The sequence below is a fragment of the Austrofundulus limnaeus genome, unplaced genomic scaffold (genome assembly GCF_001266775.1).
Source record: "Austrofundulus limnaeus strain Quisiro unplaced genomic scaffold, Austrofundulus_limnaeus-1.0 Scaffold194, whole genome shotgun sequence".
Classification (NCBI taxonomy): Eukaryota; Metazoa; Chordata; class Actinopteri; order Cyprinodontiformes; family Rivulidae; genus Austrofundulus; species Austrofundulus limnaeus.
This window is the reverse complement of record NW_013952596.1, coordinates 773,442-786,988: the sequence shown is the minus strand read 5'-3', so window position 1 is coordinate 786,988 and position 13,547 is coordinate 773,442. Positions and strand designations below refer to the sequence as shown.

The following is a 13,547-nucleotide window of genomic DNA, read 5'->3' as shown; positions in this document are numbered from 1 at the left end:
ACAATTAGTCAAATAATGACTTTTACAAAAACAAATATTTGGTGAAAAAATACTTATACAAAAATACTCTTTAAAACTCTTCAAAATAGACAACCTCAACATACATTTATAACCTGAAGTGACACTAAAGTTAAACACTTTTCTTTGCTCAAGTCATTTCTGCTCTGGATTTATACCAATGTAAAGTCTGGTATATATCTATTAAAGGGGACATATCATGCAAAATCTACTTTTTAAGCTGTTAAATACATTTTGTTGTGAACTCAGAGTCTGGAGCTGGTACAGTTTAAAAAAAGAGGATTTTAGACCAATGTGAAAAAGAAGGATTTTAAAGTATGGAGTATGGCATGTTTATTTTAAAAAGCCATTGGAATAAATCTGTTGTCATTTTGAGCTCTCTCCAGCAAGTTAAAAATGTTGATTTGTGTCCAGTGATGCACATAAGAAATGTAACTATGCTGCAAAAATCAAAGCTAGTGATTTAGTTACACACTTCTCTGATGATGCTGCAAACAACTGATGTAAGTAAAAACATTACTCATCTCCAGCTAAAAGYTTTCTTTTAAGACCAAGAACCAAGTACCCTGAACCAAATAAAGATGATTCAGTGAAAACAAACCAAAGTCCCTCAAGGTCTTCCTACTAAAGCTGACACCAGCAGGCAGARCCACAGAGGCAGTGACAGACTGGAAACAACAGAACCTCCTGAAGGAACAATTGAACGATAACATTTGCCCACATTTCCAACTTTATCCACAGCTATAAACTCAACGATCTGTGAGCAGCAAGAAGCATTGTAGCTTGCTTGGATGAAGGAAGCCGGCAGTGATGGGTGTGAAAGGGTCCCGTTGCCCTGACGCAGAGAAATGCTCTCTATCCCAGTGCCGTTTCCATCAGTCAGGTTAGCTGAGAGCTCCCAGTGGAAAGATCCACACTGGGACAAATCTTTAGGACAGTCATCAGCCAGCACTCCAAACACTTCACACTGGGGCTGATAGAAGTCTGTGATCTGGATAAAAAATAACAGAAATAAATTTGTGAATTACTGATTAATTTGGACATTAAATTATGCAATGTTTAAAATATGGCTGCAGGTTTAACAAATGTTCTTTGTAAAAGTAATATATCTTTAGTCCTTTTTTTAGTTTCTCATAAACAGAAAATGAAAATATAATGTCATTGTTTAAAGGCACTAATTGCAATTTATGGAGCTGTAACAACAATTTAGGTAAGAAACAAAATAAATGATGTTTCTTTTCTAAACATGATGTTTATATAGCAGGGTTTTCAAACTTTTTTGGACTCTAACATTTTTTTTTCGTTTTGACACAAATAAGATGTAAATAGGAAAATACTATTGTTCAAAATATTACTATTATTATATCAATAGGTTACCTTGGTGACCACAGACAATCTCAAAACAGCATAATTGGAGTCAGCACCAYTGGATGACTTGGCTTCAATRGTCAGAGTGACATCAGTGCCTGATWGTGTGCTGGCAGGTGGAGTGATGGTCAGTGTCTGATTACCAGCTGTTCCAGTCGTCAGGGTGAGGCTGTCGAGAGGGAAAAAATGCACTTTTAGGATTAGTTTGAAAGAATTTGTTCAAATAAGAGTTAAAGATATTATCTGAATATTTTGAAAGGCCCCACAAGACAAACAATAATTTCTGAATTGCGAGCAGTAAAGAGCCGTTTGTAATTTTACTTTTTCTTTTTTTCTAAGCAGTATTTATTTAGCAATTCCGTCCCTAGTTCATAAAATTAATGGTAATGCTAAACTCATCAAAATATTAGTTTCTCTAATAKCGGGTTAGTGGATGAGCGGAACTAGAGATGGGATAAATGGCTCTTYGAAGGGATCCAGATCTTCATTGAGCCGTTAATAAGAAACTGATTTTGAACAAGTTACGTCATCACGTTACATGGATGGATCCATGTGTTTTGTCAAGCAGAGCCCCCCTCYACTCTTTCCTCTTAAGATGCTAAACTCCACCACCGCTCTGCCTGAAAACTGGAGAAACTACTGTGTCTGTCRTTAAGGAGGGAAAAAATAAAGTTACAAACGTCTCTTTAGTGCCCAGATCTCCTGTTCCGTTTCCACCTCTTTCAGCAGTTCTGGAAGGATTCCAAGGTGTTCTCAGTCCAGCCGAGAGACATAGTCTCTCCAGCGTGTTCTAGGTCTTCCTCAGGGTCTCCTTCCAGTTGGACAACTGGCTCCTCTCGATGTGGAGGAACAGCAGCTCTATTCTGAGTCTCTCCTGGATAACTGAACTTCTCACCCTATCTCTAAGGGAGAGTCCAGCTACCCTGTGAAGAAAACTCATTTCAACCGCTTGTATCTGAGACCTTGTTTTTTTGTTCACCACCCAAAGTTTGTGGCCATAAGTGAGGGTAAGGAATGTAGACTGGTAAACAGAGAGTTTTGCCTTAAAGCTCAGCTCCCTCTTCACCACAAGAGTCCGATACAGGGTCCACAAAACGGCTGAAGCTGCAACGATCCATCAATCAAGCTCAAACTCCATTCTTCCCTCACATGTGAACAAGATCCCAAGATATTGAAACTCCTCCACTTGAGGCAGAACTTCACCTCAACCTGGAGAGAGYAATCCACCCTTTTCAGACTGAGGAACATGGACTCATATTTGGAGGTGCTGATCCTCATCCCAGCCTCTTCACACTCAGCTGCAAACCCCTCTACTGAGAGCTGAAGATCCTGGTGCGATGACACCAACAGAACCACATCATCTACAAACAGCAGAGATGAAATTCTGAGGCCACAGAACCRGACTCTCTCTGCCCCCTGTGTGCACTGAGAAATTCTGTCCATGCAAGTTATGAACAGAATCTGTGACAACAGGCAGCCCTGGCAGAGTCCAGCTCCCACTCTGAAGGGGTCTGACTTACTACCAGCAATATGAACCAAACTCTCACACCACTTGTATACAGACTGCGTGGCCTATACAACAGACCCACATTCCCATACATACAGAGCACCCCCCACAGTGTACCATGAGGAACACAGTCATATTCCTTTTCCAAGTCCACAAAACACATACAGACTGGATTAGCAAACTCCCATGACCCCTCGAGGACCCTAGTGAGGGTAAAGAGTTGGTCCAATGTTCTATAGCCTGGATGGAACCTGCATTGTTCCTCTTGAATCTGAAATTCAACTATCGATCAGACTCTCTTCTCCAGTACCCCTGAAAAGACCTTACCGGGGAGGCTAAAGAGAGTGATACCCCCCATAATTGGAGCACACCCTCCTGTCCCCATTTTTGAGGAGGGGACCCACCACCCCAGTCTGCCAATCCAATGGTACTGTCCCCGATGTCCATACAATTTTGCAAAGGCATGTMAACCAGGACAGCCCCACAACATCCAGAGGCTTAAGCAAATCAGGCCGAATCTCATCCACCCCTGGAGCCCTTCCACTGTGGAGCTTTTTAACTACCTCAGAGACCTCAGCCCCAGTTATGGATGGACCAGTCCCAACGTCCTCRGACCTTGCTTCTGCCATAGAAGACGGTGGGACTGGATAGATCTGAGAATTATTCCTTCCACTTCTCGACAACATCACTGGCTGAGGTCAACAGAACCCCACCTTCACTGAGCACAGTGGTAGTGAAGTGCTGCTTCCCATTCCTGAGCTGCAGGATGGTTTGCCAGAATCTTCTCAGAGCCAATCAATAGTCTTTGTCTAAGATCTCATCCAATTCTTCCCAGATCCGAGCTTGTGCCTCAGCTACGGCCAGCGCTGTGGCCCACTTGGCTTGCCAATACTCTTCAGCTGCCTCCGAAGGTACAAGGACTCCAAGAAGGATACACTGAGCAATCATTTGGTGTGTAGGTATAAATGAACATCAGAGACCATCCCCCACCCCAAAGCACAGGSAAGCTACCCTCTTATCTACTGAGGTAAATTCTAACACAGAGGCACCAAGTCAGGGGGCCAAAAGTAGACCCACATCAGCTCAGCACCGCTCACCATGGGCTCCTTCCTCATCAGAGATGTGACATTCCATGTGCCTAGAACCAGTTTGGTAGGCCAGGGTCAGAGCGCCAAGTTCCCCGCCTTTGGCTTCTGCCCATGGCATCATGCACCCGACTYATACAGCCCCTCCTGCAGATGGTGGGCCCACAGGAATTCAAACCCATGTAAAATTGCCCCTGACAACATAGCTCCTAGGATCATTCAGGTGCGCAAACTCCTCCAGAACTGAATGGTTAACTTCTTCTTGGAATTTTCTGTTTTATAAAAAACATGTTGCATAATTTTCTGCTAACATTTATAAATGGGATTCTCATTCCAGATYATTTGTATATTTATAAATACATAATAAAGCAGTATTATCTCACCTTTCTGGGAAGTTCATGGGGAAGTTTCTATCATTTCTGGCACTGATGGTGTATGTACCAGCAGAACCCTGGGTCATCACACTGAAGGGGAGCAGAAAGGTTTTTCCAGGCTCAACACTGCTGCCCACCACAGCCTGGAGAGAAGAACAACACAACAACACCAGTGTCATTCTTACGCATGAAAAAGTTTCAATGTATGTAGCTCTTTATTTGTTTTTTATCTGGATATTCTTATTTTAGTTTTTGTTTGTTTGCTTTTATCTTCATTCAAGCTGCAGATAAAAGAAGATGAAAAATTACAAACCTGAATATTGACTTTGGAGACGGACATCTGGGTGGTTGACTGCCTTTGAAATTCACTGTTGGACACTTTGTCTGTTCCTTTCAGAACAACTACAAACTCCCCCTCAGGAACCGCATCAACAGTGACCAGGATGTCTCCGTTTCCCACATCAGAGACGACCCCTTTGGTTACAGCCTCAGGACCAGAAACAATTACCAAGCCGACCTCTTCAACAGACACCGAAGACGGACCTTTTCTGCCAATTACTGAAAGCATCAGTGTGACAGGCTGACCTGGTGATAAAATATTAAATAAACAAAAAACAGGTGAGTTTTACAAATTTTAACTAAACATCTGGTACAATTACTAGTTGAGGTTAATTGTGAACATTTTTGATAGAAGGTGGATTACCTGTTTGTGGACGTCCAGTAACTACAGAATAACCTGGGTGGGATCCTGAGAACTTTTTCACAAAGTCATAAATGAAGGTAATAATGCTCTGGCCTGCAAACAAAAACACAWAAAGGTAATACAAAATAATCAACAAGAATGGCCTGAACTAAAGGATATTTTGTGACTTACTACTTATATGCAGTATCTTATACTTTGTGACTGAATGAATCATTTACTTCAAACAGGAAGGGAATCAATAAGTCTCTACTTAATATGTGCATTGCTCCAGTAGAGTAAGAATAATTGTTTACATTTGAGTATACCAGTGCTGACGTAAGATGGGACTGCTGCGGGATGAATCTTGTGCCAGCAGGAATTGAATTTGAATTGCTCAGATTGAATCTGAATGTGCAGAATTTGAAATTGAATGCACTTGTTTTAAAATTAATTTTACTAAATTGAAACTGAATTTAATTATTTGAAACTAAATTGAAAGTTTTGAATTAGAATAAATTAGCTTTGTAGCTGTATTTTGGTTTATTAAAAATTCAGTTTGACAACTTTCACTGTCAGTTCCAAAAMTCAGATTTTTGTGTCACATCCTGGTCCTTGAGAAAGCCAGGCAGAGTAATCAAACACAGATCCACAGATTTAAATTTCACTTCAGTGAGGTTTCCCTTCTGGATGTAACAGAGTTGACGCAATCCACCATAAAAGTGACAAAAACAGACAAAGTTATTTTATTGCAGTGATTAATTTTACCTATATGTAGAAAATGTTACATTTACATCACATCATGAATTACATATTGATCAGATGCTTCTGCTGACTGATCCTTTAGACMTAAAAATAAACATTTAACAGATAACTTAATTGGGTTTTCTGCATTTTATTTGGGCAACCAATTTGCACATTTTTTACAGGAAAACCCAACGACCAGAAATAAGCAATTTCTAGAAACCATGTAAACCTGTGGCTATGTTATCAATGATATCTTTTTGAAACTAATGTGGACCAAATTACACATTCAAAGTTTTTAAGGTGGTCAAAAGCCTTTGATGTCCAGTCATGAGTTTTGTAAAAGGCTYATTTCTATGTTCCCTAAGATGTCCCATGAGAGATGCTTTGAGTATGTGTGTTTCTGTTTTATAAAAAGACACACATTGCATAATTTTCTGCTAACATTATTAATGGGATTCTCATTCCAGATCATTGAATACTGAATATTGACTTTGGAGATGGACATCTGGGTGGTTGACTGCCTTTGAAACTGAATAGTTAACTTCATCATGGAATTTTCTGGTTTATAAAAAAACACGTTACATTGCATTGGAGGTCACTTTTAAGGGGCATTGAGTAAAAAAGTGAAAACATTTTAACTTATATATTCATGTTTATCTTGTGTTTGTATCTCTGTCCTGCACTTGTATACCCCAGCTGGTTAAGGCAGATATCCTATCATTTGGCATGAATAGCAACCAGCAAAAAACAATTGCTAAAACGTTCAAACAAGTTCAAGGTTACCCAAAAGAAGAAGGTAACAGCTGAAAGGAAAACACCAACAAAATAAGGCAAAAACAAACATATTTATCTCACCTGTGACTTTAAGTGTGTACAGCTCGGTTGATTTGATGTTGATCTTCCAGTTTCCTGACTGCTTGTCGGAGTTCAGACGAATCCTCCAGAGGTTGCCCACTGTCTTAATAGTGCCCAGTTTACCACTGGCCTCATTCTGATTTTGGCTTATGCCTGTAATATTTACCATTAGTTAATGTAATGTTCCATTTTTTTTCTAAACCACCTGCACTGTGTTTGGACCTGTGAGTTACCTGCAGGGTTGGTCAGTGTAAAAGTTATGCCTTTTCCAGTGATGTAGATGGTGATGTTTTTTAGTGACTCATCCAAYATGAAGGGRAATGTCTCTTCACTACCACCATTACTTGCTCGTTGAAGTAYTGTCACCTGGATTGAAAGATGAAAGAAGACAAATGATGGATTTACATCTCATAACAATAAACCAACCAACATTTTTACCTGAAGCCTGGGTAACGCCTCAGATAGAAAATGAAAATTTGGATTAGTCTTACCAAAGCAGAAGTTGACGTGTCAAGAATAATGTCTGTGGCCTTAGACAGCTGGGCCTTGGACACCTGGATGGCTTGACCTCCAGATGCCAACGCTATATCCTGGTAGTCTCTAAAGGCAGCAGCCAAGACAGAACGACGGCGCCTTTTAAAGGCTGCAGTCATAAAGAATGAAACCTATGAAGACAAGTATTTTAGGAGAATTTATTAAAAACAACTTCACCGGCTCAGTCCAGCTAAACATTGAGCTTTATTCAGTGGTGATCTGTAGTTACCGTTGACTTGGTGCTTCTTATAAGAGCAAGAATAGTGTCCTTCAAGGCGATGTCTTTAGCTGTAGCATCAGTGAAAACAAAGATTTNAGAAGTTGACGTGTCAAGAATAATGTCTGTGGCCTTAGACAGCTGGGCCTTGGACACCTGGATGGCTTGACCTCCAGATGCCAACGCTATATCCTGGTAGTCTCTAAAGGCAGCAGCCAAGACAGAACGACGGCGCCTTTTAAAGGCTGCAGTCATAAAGAATGAAACCTATGAAGACAAGTATTTTAGGAGAATTTATTAAAAACAACTTCACCGGCTCAGTCCAGCTAAACATTGAGCTTTATTCAGTGGTGATCTGTAGTTACCGTTGACTTGGTGCTTCTTATAAGAGCAAGAATAGTGTCCTTCAAGGCGATGTCTTTAGCTGTAGCATCAGTGAAAACAAAGATTTCAGACGAGGAGGGTGCACCAGTGAGAGCCAGCTGGAAAATTAAAAAAATAAAGTCAATCCATTTTCTCAGTTTCTTTGACAAACTCCTGCAAAAGTTTTCAACTTATATATTAAACATGTCAGAGCTCTTTGTARTACCTGAAGTCCTGACAGGCACATCTCTGGTTCATCTCCACCRCCATTTGCTTTGAGCTTAGACAGTTCTGTTTTCATTTTTTCAGAGTCWGTGGTCCTGATCAGTGGTCCAAAATCTGCAGCCACAACAAAAAAATATGTTAAGCACAAAAACTAAAGTGTGGTTAAAGGTGTTTTGACTAAAATGTATCTGGTGTTTMACAAAACAGCTTTAATTTTATGCAGATACAAGCCAAATCAGCATTTAAACATAAAAAACATTGAAACGGTTGTAACATGAAGACGTAATATATAGTAATATATATTTCTTTATACCTGGGTCATTGAAAGGCACAAGGATATACTCTGACGGTTCATCCTGTGTTCCCTTTTTGCTGTCAATGATTTCATTAGACACTGATATAGCGTCTGCTATGTCGTTTGACATACTGCCTGTGGTGTCAATCACAAAGCACACCACAGATGAGCGAGCAATCCCCATCATCCTGTGAGAAAGAACAACATACAGTTTTTACTTCTCACGATATTTGTGTGATGATAAAMTTTTATGATTTTCTTAGAATAGAATAGAAATAGCCTTTATTGTCCCACCGAGGGGAAATTCAGGTGTCACAGCAGYATCCGTACAGAGGTTCACACACTAGTTATTTTACAAACTATRGATAGTGCACACAAAACAAAATTAACACTGACTAGCCATGATAYGACTACTAATAATAAAAAATATAATGTAAAAAAATTGTGCAAGAATGGAAAAAGATATGTTTTGTTTCAGAGAGTGTAGACTATCAGGATCCGACATTAGGAATCAGTTGTACCTTAGAAAGTCATTGTCCCCTGCAGCTGAGCGGATGTCCTCCAACAGCTGGAGGCTGGCAGCTGTRGCTGTTTTTACAGCAGCTTCATGTAGAGCCACATTGTCTGAGCGGCGCTCGTCTTTGCTGATGCCTCCTCGAGGAACGACAGAGCTGGTGAGATCATCTTCACCTCCATGACTGCACTTACCTGCCGCAGAGCAGGAGAGAGAGGTCAAACTGATCCAACGACCACAGTCAACTTAAATGTGTCTCAATAGACTGAATTTTGTTTTATGTTGTTACAAACACTATAATTATGTAAACATGTACAATTTAAATACTACATAGTGTTATAGAATAAATTTGTGTTGATACTTGGCAAACTGTAATACTTAATAGGTTTTCAGGGGATAATGACGTGTAACAAAAAAAGATTATAAGGCATGACAAACCCACTAAAATATGTTTTAAATTTTATTCTAAAATAATCCTTGTCTAGAATGGTTGACTTTTTTTCCTGCCATGCCATCTAATTAAATAAAGGGATGTTGAAATTATTTTCCACCCTGAAGTGTAATTCAACTTGGTTTTTGAGATAGTTCAAAAAAAATACACAATTTACCTTCAGGTTTTGTAGAAGWGTAGACTCCCATGTAGCCTGATGTGAGTTTTTTCTCCTGCAAGATCTGGGGGAGGATGGCATTAGRGCATGTTTCACTGGCGCAGTCCCTGCAGGTGGGCGTGTTCACATCTGCACAAGAAAATTCAATAAAGACTTGGACCAGCAAATCAAATGTTTCTTTTATTTATAATATTTATTTTCCTGAAAAACTTCTACTCTTTGGCCACCAGATATGGTCCAAGTTCTGAGATTTTACCCAACACATAGAATGTATTTTCCTGTTTGTTTGTTTGTTTGTTTGTTTGTTTGTTTGTTTGTTTGTTTGTTTGNATATTTATTTTCCTGAAAAACGTCTACTCTTTGGCCACCAGATATGGTCCAAGTTCTGAGATTTTACCCAACACATAGAATGTATTTACTTCTGAGATTTTACCCAACACATAGAATGTATTTTCCTGTTTGTTTGTTTGTTTGTTTGTTTGTTTGTTTGTTTGTTTGTTTGTTTGTTTGTTTGTGAAGCAGTATAAAGACACATTTACCTGCCAGGTTTTCCAGAGGGAGATCTGGCCGGATGAGGTTGATATACGGCTCTGTGTATCCCAGCTCCACCCAGTTACTGTGACTGTAGAAGTCCTGGTAATGCATGAAAACATGCACGTTATGGAAAATTCAATCTGCCCTTACATATCTGCCCTTCAGCCAATTTTTGTCAAAAAATACATGTTTGTTAAACACTGAAAGAACACTGTGAGAACTTCAACTACATCCCAGCTGAGGCAGAGGACATTGAGTCTGAGTGAGACATGTTACGTGCCTCAATTGTTGAAGTGGCTGTGTTGAGCTGTGGCTGCAAGATTGTCTACGACAATGAGACAAAAGTTTGTATGTGGGAGGAGTTTGGTGACGCCTTGGACAAAGACTGTCAATTGCCTCTGAGGAGATTATGGCAAACCATCCGGTGGCTGAGACAGGGAAAGCAGCACTTCATTAACACTTTGTTCAGTAAAGGCAGTGTAAAGKGATATCGTCAGGAGGTGGAAGGAATACTTTTCAGACCTTCTCAGTCCTACGGTACATCTTCCATGAGGGAGCTGAGTCTGTGGATTTTRTGGGTGAAATCCGTCCTGATTTCCTCAAGCCTCTGGATGTTGTGGGGCTGTCCTGGTTGACATGCCTTTGCAACATTGTGTGGACATCAGGAGCAGTCCTATTGGATTGGCAGACTGGGGTAGTKGTTCCCCTTTTCAAAAAGGGGGACCGGAGGGCATGTTCCAAAACAGGGGCATCACTCTCCTTAGCCTCCTTGGTAAGGTCTTTTCAGGGGTACTGGAGAAGAGAGTTTGATCAATAGTCAAACCTCAGATTCAAGAGGAACAATGCAAGTTCTGCCCTGGCTATGGAACATTGGACCAACTCTTTACCCTCACTAGGGTCCTCGAGGGGTCATGGGAGTTTGCTAATCCAGTCTACATGTGTTTTGTGGACTTGGAAAAAGGCATTTGACCATGTTCCTGGAGGTACACTTTGGGGGATGGTACACAAGTATGGCATTGTGGGTCTGTTGTTATGGGTCATTCAGTCTCTATACAAGTGGTGCAAGAGTTTGGTTTGATTTGCTGGTAGTAAGTTGGACTCCAGAGTGGGAGTTGGCTGCCTGTTTTCACAGATTTTGTTCATAACTTAGATTGACAGAATTTCTTGGTGCAACCAAGGGGCAGAGGGAGTCCAGTTTGGTGGCCTCAGAATTTCTTCTCTGTTATTTGCAGATGATGTGGTTCTGTTGGCATCATCACRCTGTGACCTTCAGCTCTCACTGGAGCTAATTGCAGCTGAGTGTGAAGCGCCTGGGGTGAGGATCAGCACCTTCAAACCTGAGACCATGACCTGTGATCTGTCACAAAAGGGTAGATTCCTCTCTCTGGGTTGGGGTGAMGTTTTCCCTCAAGTAGAGGMGTTTCGGTATCCCAGGGTCTTTTTCATGAGTGTTTTACGCAGTTTTACGKCCTCTGTACCAGTCTCTGTTTTCCAATCACTCTACGTACCCTCACTTATGGCCAYGGACTTTGGGTAGTGACCGGAAGAATGAGATTGTGGATACAAGCTGTCATGTTGAGTTTTCTCTRCAGGGTAGCTGGACTCTCCCTTAGAGATAGGGYGAGAAGTTCAGTTATCCTGGAGGGACTCAGAATAGAGCTACTGCCCCTTCACATCCAGTGGAGCCAGTTGAGGTGGTGTAGGCATCTGGTAAGGATGCCCCCTGGATGCCTCCCTAGGGAGGTGCTTCAGGCATGTCCAACTAAGAGGAGACCCAGAGATAAACACAGGACACGCTGGAAAGACTATGTATCTCATTTGGACTAAGAACGCCTTGGASTCCTCCCAGARGTRCTGGAAGAGGTGAATAGGGAACAACAGGTCCGGGCTTCCCTGCTCAAGCTGCTACCCCCACGACCTKATTCTGGAACAAGTAGTGGATAATGAATGGATGCATGAAAACACTAAAAGGTCTTTTGTAGAATGAATATCTGAGGTATGGAATGTTTAGGATTTTATTCCTCATTTTTTGGGTCACCTATTTGGCTTTAATGTGTCTCATGTGTGCATCCTACTCGCCTGTAATGTATGAAGGATTCTCCCCAGTGTCTCCCTGGCAGGCTTGAAATTCTCCTCTCGAATGTTAGCCTTAATTGCCAACATGCCCTCCATGATTAGGCCACGCCCCTCTAAGAAAGCTTCAGAGTGGAAGTGATGTGGAGCACTGAGGAAGGTTTTCCACAGATAAACACTTAGCAAATAAAACTCAATGCATTCAAATATAAACATATTTTTTGTTGTTCTTTTTATTGTTCTTTTTTTTTTTTACCTGTTGACAAAGTCAAGGTCTATCAGCCCATTCTGGACATTAATCTCTCGAAGAGCTGAAYGAAATTTGGCACCTGACACATCTCCTTTTGCTCTGGAGCCTAAACAGGCCTGGACAAGTTCCTGTGGAGATGGGCCCTGGAGATTTAACAAAAAAAGTGTTAAAAATATAATTAAAATGATGAAGTAAAACTTTCTTTGAGTTTAACCCCCTTAAATTGATTTATTTTCCAACTTACAGTGGGACTGAAATCATCACCAGTTTTCTCAACCACCGTCCGGCAYGTCTCTGTAACTATTTGCATGACAGCCTTTTTTGTGATGCTGTCATGGGTGGACATTCCTCCTCCAAATGGGGAAAATGCCATGCTGGGGCCTGGGAGGACCAAAACTAGCAGGGCTAATGCCAAAGATGAARCCATGATGACTCTGCAGAGAGATAAATTATGAGTAATATTTTGGTTTAGCTCAATGGAATTGTGTTGTACTGTATGTTGCTTCCAGTGGGCACTTTAAGAGGGCATCAAAGTCTGAGCATTTTAATCTTCAGCTGTTTCCTTTTGGAAATTGAGTAAAGACAAAATGTTCTAGAAGTGTTAAAAATATGCATAGAAAATTTTGAAGATGACRACAAAGGAAATTTTGGGATTTCTCATGTTACTCTGCTTTCCTCACACAGACCAATATGTTGCATGTCATGTTAAAAAGTAAGTCTAAAAGTGCGAGGGAGGGTGTGAATAGTTGTTAGCTATGTGTGAATAGCTATGTGTCCCTGTGATGGACTGGAGACTTGTCCATGGTGTCCCCCACCTCTCAAACAGTGATTGCTTRTGACTGGCACTGTGACCCAGAAATGAAAAAAGGGGGTAAAAAGATGGATCGATGGAAGTTTATAGAAGAAAATCCCATTCTAATTATAAATGCAACCACCAGAGGGCAACAGAGTCCCAACTGCATACAAACATGAAGTGAGAAAGACAAATTAAGCTTTTCAAGTCTGAACACCTCTGAGAATGACTGGATATCATCATATCTGAGATCCACTTTGTTTCACTCTCATCAGMACTACTGTTGTAATTGTGTGGCTCCTTCACACTCAAGTGTGTACTCTCGCTCACACACAGACACATCCTTATACTTGTATCAAACTGAGGACTTTGTATTGACTTTTATTCATTTTTGTAACTGCATTGTTTGCCTAACCCAGAACTAACCATTAGTAGTTTATTCCTAACCCTAACCTGAACCAAATCTTAATTCACACCACATCTAAGCCTAACTAGTAAAGTGCCACAG

At 40.8% G+C, this 13,547-nt stretch overlaps 1 protein-coding gene across 1 annotated transcript in view; it reads right to left on the bottom strand.

Moving 5' to 3' along the window:
* Nucleotides 1–543: 543 nt before the first annotated feature.
* Nucleotides 544–13,547, bottom strand: part of LOC106524650 (von Willebrand factor A domain-containing protein 7) — a 17,016-nt gene continuing 4,012 nt past the window's right edge. Inside the window, exons 2-19 of the mRNA XM_014018541.1 lie at nucleotides 12,491–12,680; nucleotides 12,253–12,389; nucleotides 12,003–12,147; nucleotides 9,929–10,022; nucleotides 9,390–9,518; nucleotides 8,789–8,975; nucleotides 8,286–8,455; nucleotides 7,974–8,086; nucleotides 7,750–7,866; nucleotides 7,397–7,651; nucleotides 7,202–7,298; nucleotides 6,867–7,040; nucleotides 6,634–6,786; nucleotides 5,056–5,148; nucleotides 4,666–4,937; nucleotides 4,362–4,495; nucleotides 1,396–1,555; nucleotides 544–1,009 (exon numbers count right to left, since the gene is read on the bottom strand). Coding sequence (XP_013873995.1) covers nucleotides 629–1,009; nucleotides 1,396–1,555; nucleotides 4,362–4,495; nucleotides 4,666–4,937; nucleotides 5,056–5,148; nucleotides 6,634–6,786; nucleotides 6,867–7,040; nucleotides 7,202–7,298; nucleotides 7,397–7,651; nucleotides 7,750–7,866; nucleotides 7,974–8,086; nucleotides 8,286–8,455; nucleotides 8,789–8,975; nucleotides 9,390–9,518; nucleotides 9,929–10,022; nucleotides 12,003–12,147; nucleotides 12,253–12,389; nucleotides 12,491–12,673 — 2,994 coding nt within the window. The 5' untranslated portion in view covers nucleotides 12,674–12,680 and the 3' untranslated portion in view covers nucleotides 544–628. The remainder of the gene's footprint in view (nucleotides 1,010–1,395; nucleotides 1,556–4,361; nucleotides 4,496–4,665; nucleotides 4,938–5,055; nucleotides 5,149–6,633; nucleotides 6,787–6,866; nucleotides 7,041–7,201; nucleotides 7,299–7,396; nucleotides 7,652–7,749; nucleotides 7,867–7,973; nucleotides 8,087–8,285; nucleotides 8,456–8,788; nucleotides 8,976–9,389; nucleotides 9,519–9,928; nucleotides 10,023–12,002; nucleotides 12,148–12,252; nucleotides 12,390–12,490; nucleotides 12,681–13,547) is intronic.